The 8,867-nt window shown below is 37.8% G+C and overlaps 1 protein-coding gene across 6 annotated transcripts in view; it reads right to left on the bottom strand.

The window, feature by feature from the left end:
• Nucleotides 1-89: 89 nt before the first annotated feature.
• NAPEPLD (N-acyl phosphatidylethanolamine phospholipase D) overlaps nt 90-8,867 on the bottom strand; it is a 95,678-nt gene continuing 86,900 nt past the window's right edge. For all 6 annotated transcript variants that reach the window (XM_019655119.1, XM_019655113.1, XM_019655116.1 and 3 more), the window contains exons 4-5: nt 8,252-8,366; nt 90-3,384 (exon numbers count right to left, since the gene is read on the bottom strand). In XM_019655119.1, coding sequence (XP_019510664.1) covers nt 3,256-3,384; nt 8,252-8,366 — 244 coding nt within the window. In that variant the 3' untranslated portion in view covers nt 90-3,255. The remainder of the gene's footprint in view (nt 3,385-8,251; nt 8,367-8,867) is intronic.

Below are 8,867 nucleotides of genomic sequence, written 5' to 3'. Positions count from 1 at the left end.
TTATATTTTCTCCCCTTAATTGATAGTACTTTATTCATTAATTTTCACCCATATTTTACTTGACTAAAATTACAATATATGAAAATTTCTCAGCTATTTAATATTATTTTTATTCCATAAGCTACTATAACAATTTATTGATGTATTTGAATTCAGCCAGATTTTATAATATTCAAGTTCATAACACCACCATGCTTAGTATTAAGTAAACCAGATGCAAGCAGAAGCTTTCCTACTCATGTATTTAAGGCGAAGCTTCAAGAGTACTTTAAATTTCATTTGTAAAAACATGGATTTCCATAGGAAGTCACAAATCCTCAAACAGAAAAATTTATATTTTCAGGGTTATCCTGATACAGAAATCAAACTTGGAACAAATATTTTTACAGTAGAAAAAGGATTTAGTATTAAGATGAAACATGTGAATTCCCAATTAGCTATAGTAGTAATGCACATATGATGGCTAAGAATAATACTTTTATTAGTGATGCAAACACAAGTATTCCCTGAACAGTCCATTTCTTTATAACAATTTTTTAAATCTGCCTCCTTGTTTAATGAAAACATGTATTCAAAATGTGCACACATTAAAAACCAGGATTTGGTTTCAATGTGCTTTTAGCAGCATTGGATTCTAAAACTCTTCTTTTCCTCTATTATTAGTTTGAATAAATAACCACATTTCCTGGCGATCAGAGCACTGAGTGTGAAATGTCAAAATGCTACAGAAAAGGGGGAGTCATTTTTAACTACCCAGAGAGAATGACATAATGAAAATGCACAAGCTGATCTTTATTAAGTGGGATTCCTCCTAATTGACGGTTCCATCCTGTTGGGCAATGAGGAATATCAACATGTTCCTCAGTTCCCGTAGGAGAAAGGGAAACTCCAGTAAGATTTCACATATTGCTATCGATGCTGGCTAATCAGAGAGGAAAATGAAATTGACGTGGAGGATAAGACATTAAAAAATATTACAACATATATTAGACTGAATGGAGGAAACCGACTTCCTATTTTTCAAAACTTTTTTTTCACTTTGCACATAAACCCTTCAAAATGTAAATAAGTGAAAAATAAAATGGGAAGAACCACCCAATAGTGAGATTCTATAAGGAGAGATGAAGCTTGATGTACCTCTTAATGATAAAATGTAAAAGTAGAAAGAATATGAATGGTAATTAAAAATTAAAGCTTGTGAGGCAGCCTAGAAAAATGAGGCAGGTCCAATTAAGTGGAACAGTTGCATAATTTAAAGGGCATAGAGGCCCTCACATGGTACATGTGAATACAAAAATAATGTTAAGGCCATTTACGGACAAGAAATTTAGCAAGATGTACTTGGCTTGCTCCGTAGAGCAGAGGTAAGAGATGAATTTTCAATTCAGCATGCAACAGCAAGGAAGGTGACCAACTCTGGCTGGTATGGGGCAGTACGCCCCAAAGCCCACCTAACGTCCGGATTCACATCTGCTTGTTAAATGTTCCTCTGAAGTGAAAACTTTTACGCCTGTTCACTTTTTGTCCTGAACATTTATTGTATGGGAAATTTTTTTGTGCTTGAGTGCCCTCAAATCACATACATTCACATACATTGTATACACACATACTATATATACATTTCTCCTTGATCTTTGTGGATAAAAATGCTAAATTTTGTCAAAGATCATTTACATTTATTTTGACTCCAAATTTTACAAAACGAGTGAGATAATGTTGCTAGTCCTCAATATTTAGTGTCCTAATATATATGCTTAAATCGGCAACAGGAATAACACATTATCAAAAGCATTAGCCTATTTTCAGTTTTCACATCTGTCTATCAGTATTAGGCAGTGGTACCGTAAGAAATCATTTTTTCACTTACATTTTCAAAGTGCTTTTTAAAAAAATCACTTTACTATTTATTCACATTTTGGGGAGGTAGGTCAAAATTCTCCTCTTGTTGCACATGAGGAAACTGAGGCACAGTGAGCAGAGGTGACTTGTTTCAGGGTACACAGACAATCCATGACGGAATTAAGTGGCTGACATGGCGCATGCATATATATGTGCTGTAGAGCACTGCCTGGGTAGAATTGGGTACAGAAAACCTATTTTGATAATTTGCTATGAATAAAGTTTATTTCACTGAGCTTATGGATCAAGAAGCTAGAATGGGCCTCCAAATGTATCTACTCAGCTCTCTACCTCACGAAGGTTCAGAGTAATCAAGTGACCGCAGAGCCCTCGTGGGACTAAAAGCTCAGGTCGGGTGATTCCCATCTCTTTCTCTTTTTTTACCATTAGTATTCCACACTGGCTTAATAAAAGTAAAATTGTGCTTTGGGATCATTTAATATAAAAATATAAGACATCTGAATCATGTAAAACATAAAATGTTTATAAATCTTATTGATGTATTTAGAATTAGAACTAAGAAACCAAGAAAAAATGAGTGTATGGAGAGAATAAAATTTAATTCAAATTGCATGGTATACTAACATTTGAGATCTGCATTTATCTTCATAAAATATTGTTTCCTTGCAGCTATATTTGTGCTTAGTGGGTCTGACTTTTAGATTAAAAATAGAAATTTTCATAAATCATAGTCTCATAATTACACTCTTCCTTTGTCCAACTCATAGGGCTTTTGATTTGGGGACTGTAGACATGCAATAGAATATACTGTTCCCCTCTTTCAAAAATTAAGTCTTTAAAAATGGCAACTTGTTTTTATGCTGAAAAATATATATCACTTAATTAATATTTGGCATGTAAGCTAAATCTTAGTAGAGCAAGAACTACTATAAGCATGTGGGAGTCAATTTCACCACTACTCTAATATGCATGTAAAAGATATGTTTATGTGAGCAGGACTCTGAAAACATCCAGGTATGCAGACAGCCTTGATCACCTGTGAAGAAGGCCCTCAAGAATAGAACAGAAATGAATCTTTCAAATCAGTTTTTCATAACTTCAGAAAATTCTATACATAAAGTATAATGTTTTAGTAAAAAAAAAATCCCATTCAATGCTTATACCATTGAAATGAGATTTAAAATTGACATTAGCCAATTTATTATTTAAATGACCCATACCTGAACTCGTCTTTGTTTAAATGAAATAGCAATGTATTAGAGTAAGCAAGTTATTACATAAAAAAAACTTGCAGAAGTTATTTCCAAATATAAAAAATAATATTCATTAATTTCTTAGTCTTTTCAAATTTGTATCAGATGATGTCTTTTTTACTAAAAGCTCCTGTGCTCATATTTATTCAAAGTTTTCATCATCGGTTTTTAGGTACCTTGATTCTCCATGCTTCAAGACAAAAAAATCTTCAGTCTTAAGTCCATATGTTTCTAGAGCTTCACTCAGTTTTACTGGAGGCTCTAAGTAATGCTGGCAAAGGGCAGAAAGAGAAAATAGAAAAGGAAAAAGATTAACCATACATACCTATATTTGGGGGATATTTCAAATAAGAATTTAAAATAACCAACATATGCCTACTTAAAAGAATGTCCTTTCTTTTCACTGAAGCATTAGCAAATGAGTTAATCACATTTTCTAATGGTATAGGGTCACTATAAGAAATGTCATATTTATCAATCTATCCACACGCCATGAATGTCAAATTTGGTGCCAACTTAGACTGAACATCATTAGACTGCACGAAATCTGATCAATATTTCACTACATGAAATTCCAATCTAAATGGAATCAATGCCAAAGATATTAGAGAATTAAATGCTACCAATATTTTTGAGGAATATAGAAACTTAGATTACAAGGGAGAGCAAAATGCTAGGGAAAATACTTTGGCTGAAGAAGTTATCTGCAAACCTCTAGAGAACAGGTATGATGGTGGAATGTCCCTATATCCCTTTGTATCCTCACCTTTTCAAAGCTCACTAAAAAGGGAAGATAGCACACTGTTGTCAGAATGTTTCAACCTACTTGAATATTTTCCAAATAAATTGAAACCACTTGAATATGAACTACTGAATTAAAAGGTATAAAAAATAAACCATTTCCCCATTTCTCTTTAATCTTTACATTGTATAATTGCTGTTTTTCCCTTTATTTCAAAGGGTTTTTCCCCAATTTCAATTTAAAAAGCTGTAAAATTGGAAGTATAAAGCAGGAATAAAAATCAGTCTCTCATCTAATCACAAGTGGTTAGTCTGCCTCACTCCTTTGTGCAAGGAGTATCTCTCGAGTGCCAGAGAGTAGCCAGGCCTGTGAACCAAACAGAGGCCCTTGCCTTCCTAGAACTTCTAGTCTAATACAGAGACAGGTAAGAAATGAATAAGAAAATAGTATCGGAGTGGTTGATATGTTCTATTGACAAAATGGGGGATAAATGTGAGGGTGGATGTTTATTTTAAATACAGCAGGCTAGTCTTCTAGGAGAAGGCACTGAACAAAGAACTGATGGAGCAGACTTCTGGGGCTTTGTAGGCAATTGTGGGAGCTGTGGCTTTGACTCAGGTAGTTCTGGCAGGGGAGCATCATGCTCTGAGTCAAGGTGTAAAGGTCACTGTCCTCTGCAGTGTTGAGAGCAGAATGTAAAGGGCAGTGTGATAGCAGTGAAGGCAGTGAGGATTGGTACACGTTTGAATATAATCTGAAGGTTGAGCTGACTGCATGCGGGGAAAATCTGGATGGAGGATATGAGAAGTCAAAGTTTGGCCTGAATAACTGGAAGGAGGGATCTGCCATTTACTGAGAAGTAAGAGAAACAAGTTTGAGGAAAGATCAAAAAGTAAGGTTTGGGACTTAGGTTTTGATACTTAAAGGACATCCAAATAGAGCTGTTAAGTAGGCAATAGGAAATATAAATGTGGATTATAGGGGGGAAACCTGAGCTAGAGGAGGACAGTGGACAGAAGGTATTTGAAGCCACAAGATGATGAGAGATCCCCAAGGGAGTAACCAGCTAGAGAAGAGGTCCATGGGACGAGTCCTAAGGCACTCTCTATTCAGAGGGGCGGAGATGAAGAACTAGGAACAGAGACTAAGAAGGGACAGCTGATAATATCCTGTGAAAACCAGGAAAGTTTTCTGTGGCTTAGCATGCACAGGTTTGCATTTTAATAGTTACTGGCCACACACCAGGTTTTTTCTCCCCTCTTGCTCACTTCTAGGTTTATGGCTATGTTTAGAGGGTTAGGGATGTCTTTCATGTGAGTGCTGAATAACTTAGGTTTTAACTATACATTGGTTACCCCGAATTCCCACAGATAACCACTTATTAATGGATTAGTAAAAGACCAGTAAGCTAGTCTTTCTTATGCATATAGGAGATTGCAAATATATTACCAATAAAATGTAACTTTAAATAACAGCCTAAGTCAAGAAATTTCCCTTGCAAAATTATGTTAGTTTGAGATTTCAAAATGATGAAATTCTTTCCCACTAAAAAACAATTTGTTTTGTTAAATTCTTTTTCTCCCATTTCTACAAGTCTTAGCCAACAATATACTTACACAGTCACCCTACAGTAATAATTTCTTTGCTAAGCTATAAGTGTGGTTGTCAGCTAACGTGTGGATTTTGATCCTAAAATATCTGAGTTTCTTCATAAGTCAATTCTTGGCTGTTTCAACCATCTAGAACGGGTCGGCAAACTGGCTCGCAAGCCACATGCGGCTCTTTGGGTTCGTACATGTGGCTCTGAAGTAAAATTGAAAATGAAAATAAAACTATCACAGTTTCATTTATAAAATTTTTAAAGGATATTATTCACATAATGGTGATTTTATTTGTTTTATGGCTCTCGAAAAAATTTTAAATTGTTGTGAGGAACAGGACTGGCTCTTCCGTCTCAAAAGTTTGCCAACCCCTGATCTAGCAGATAGCCTTAGAAGTAGGCAAGAAGCCTTCTGAGTGACTGAAAGCTATCAGAGTGCAGGCACTTCAGTCCCAGAAGGTAGAGAAAAATACCCCATAGCCATAGATCAAACTATAAAGCAAGACAGTAAATTAGAGATAAAGAAGAATAAGTGGTAAAAGCAGAAGCTCTCTGGATCCATTAACAGCCGGGCAACCAGTCCCAAACAACTCATAAGTTCCCTTTTAAGGGGTATGTTTTATGATCTCCAAAAAAAGAGAATTCAAAATAAAGACGCCACTGGTCATTTAAACAGTTAACATATTTTATAATGCCTGAAATTTGTTTCCACCCAAACTAGTGAGTTGTTTTACATTTTTGTGCTTAAATACATCATCTAGGAAATTAACTCATCATTCCCTAGATAAATCAGATGTTGCTATATGTATAATTTCAAAGAGTTGCCAAGTTAAGGATGTCCTTAATGTGTTTATATTCTAGTAAGCAGATATTGTAATTATATGTTTTATTAAGAAATGAAGATAGGGCCGGCCGAGTGGCGCGATGGTTAAGAACTCGCTTGGGATACCAGAGGGCCCCGGTTCGGATCCCACATATGAGGGCCAGTGACACTGCCCTCCACAGCTAAGATGCTGAATGACAGCTCAACCTGGAGCTGGGCTGCCATGAGTCGCCGGCGATGGCGTAGGCTGCACTCCCTGTGGCAGTGGGTTGCCATGGGCTACCGTGTGTAGCCAGCAGCCAGCGTGAGCGGCCAACAGCTGCAGTGAGCGGCCGTCCAGAAGCCGGCGACTGATCTGCCTCGCCAGAGAAGAGCGCAATGATGGTGCCAACTTGGGCCAGTGAAGCAACATCCTCCACAACTAGATTGAAGAACAAAACAACAGCAACTTGTCTGTTCCCCTTCCCCCAATTCCCTAGCACTGTTCCCATCCCTCCAATTCCCCAATAAAAAAAAAAAAAATCTTTAAAAAAAAAGAAAGAAATGAAGATAGAAGTTAGATTTTTAACAAGAATAACTCTTGAAGACTGTGAATAACACATTTGGAGACGTTTTCTATGCTCTCATCTTCCCCACTTCAGCACAGAGCACAACCGTCTCCCCAATCGCTAAGTTAAAAATCTAGGAATCGTCTTGGATTCCTCTTTGCACAGGTTTAATAAAATACTATTACTTAATCTAAATCACTAGTATATATTACATATGGACCATATATATGGAACACACACACCTGTGGAATAAGAAATGCCACCAAATAGAGTGGTATACCCGAGGAAACCAGTATCAAACTTCCCCCTTCTCCAAGCACACAGACATACTCTCCATCCTCCCCACCCCTCTGGTGGTTCATTTATTCATTCCATTCCATCTCCCAGCAGTGTGGTTCAGGGCTCTGCATCACGACAGGAATTTTGATTGAGGGGAGGAGGGAGTGGGTAGGCAGTATATTAGGTAAATCTGGAACGACATGGAACCTAAGGAGAGGGCAGGCCAGAAACAGGACAGAAAGGGAATGCTTAAAACAGCATGAAAACACAAGGTTCCTGCAGAGCCCTGGGATGTGGAAGATGCCACACAAAGCAAAGTAGGAGAAGCCAAGTTCAACCATCTGTTAATAAATTTTGCTTAGCGCAGACTCTGGATACGGAGAGAAAACTTTTTTCTATCCTGCCTGATCCCAGAATTGGCTAGTAGCAGAGTTCTAGGGTTCAGCTACCTGAAGGGAAAAAATCAGCTCTTCTGTATTAGTCTAGGAGTAAAACGACCATTTATCCCAATACCTGGCACAGAGTAGATACTTACTGTATTTACTGAATGAATAACATTTCTAAAAAGCTCCAAGCTGCCCAGCCTTATTACCCCATTGCCCTCCATATGGCATACATACTCGGGCTGACAGATTCCTCACTATTTCCCGTGCTTGCTGCCTCTGACCCTATACTCTGCCCTTTTCTCTTCTTAAAATGCCTTCTCACAGCCAAGTTAAATGTCACTTCTTCCATGAAGCTTTTCCTGATCTCTCCAATCAGTAACAGTCCCTGACTCTGAGACCACTTACTCCTTTGAACACGTTTTAGAGTTATTATGTATGTGTTATATTTTCTGCTGGAATTAAAGGCTCCTTGAGGGAATGGCTCATTTTTCTGTTTCCCAAGACTACACATATTTTTGGTTATAGAAACACATGCTTCATTAACTACAGAAATAAGCCAAAAGAACAGCATGCAATGAAATTTTTTCCACTGTACAAAAATAAATGTTTTACTAATTAATATGATTTACCACCTTAATTTATGTGATGACTATACAGATTCTATTCCAGTTTGGCCTCTGAACACGATGCAGGGTATAGTGATGCCTAAATCCCCTCATAGGTCAAACACACAACCAGTCAGTGTCATGAGCAAACTCACCTCATTTGCTAAGGCGAAAGTCCCCCAGTGAATTGCCACTGATTTCTTTGTCTGCACATCAATGTGAATCATTACAGCTTCTTCTGGGTCTACATGTTGGTACTTCATAAACCACCTGATGAGACATCAATTATCAATTCTGACCTTTGAAGTACACACTAAATTCTAATGACTGCTTCACCTAATCAACTGGTATGATTCTGCACAGAAATAAATCACAGGAGGCAAAATGATCTCCCTTGAGTCCACTTTTCTGCTGGAAAAAAAAAGCAAAAATCTCTCATGTACAATCTCCTATAGAGGGCCAGCCAAGTAGCTCAGTTGGTTAAGAGCGTGAGCTCTGAGCAACAGGGTCATGGGTTCGATTCCCACATGGGCCAGTGAACTGTGCCCAAGCTGGGCTGCCAACCAGTGGCAGGATGGCCCAGCTGGTGAGAGCACGTGCTCCCAACAACAAGGTTACTGGTTCACCTCCCGCATTGGATGGTGGCCACGCCCACCCGCAACTAAGACTGAACAAGGTACCTTGAGCTGAGCGACTAGACTTGGAGCTGAGCTAGCTGAACCCTCCACAACTAAGATTGAAGGACAACAACTTGGCTGTTCCCCTTCCCCA

This window comes from Hipposideros armiger, unplaced genomic scaffold (genome assembly GCF_001890085.2).
Source record: "Hipposideros armiger isolate ML-2016 unplaced genomic scaffold, ASM189008v1 scaffold_236, whole genome shotgun sequence".
Classification (NCBI taxonomy): Eukaryota; Metazoa; Chordata; class Mammalia; order Chiroptera; family Hipposideridae; genus Hipposideros; species Hipposideros armiger.
Note: the sequence above shows the minus strand (reverse complement) of the source record. Positions and strands in the feature narration are given on the sequence as shown.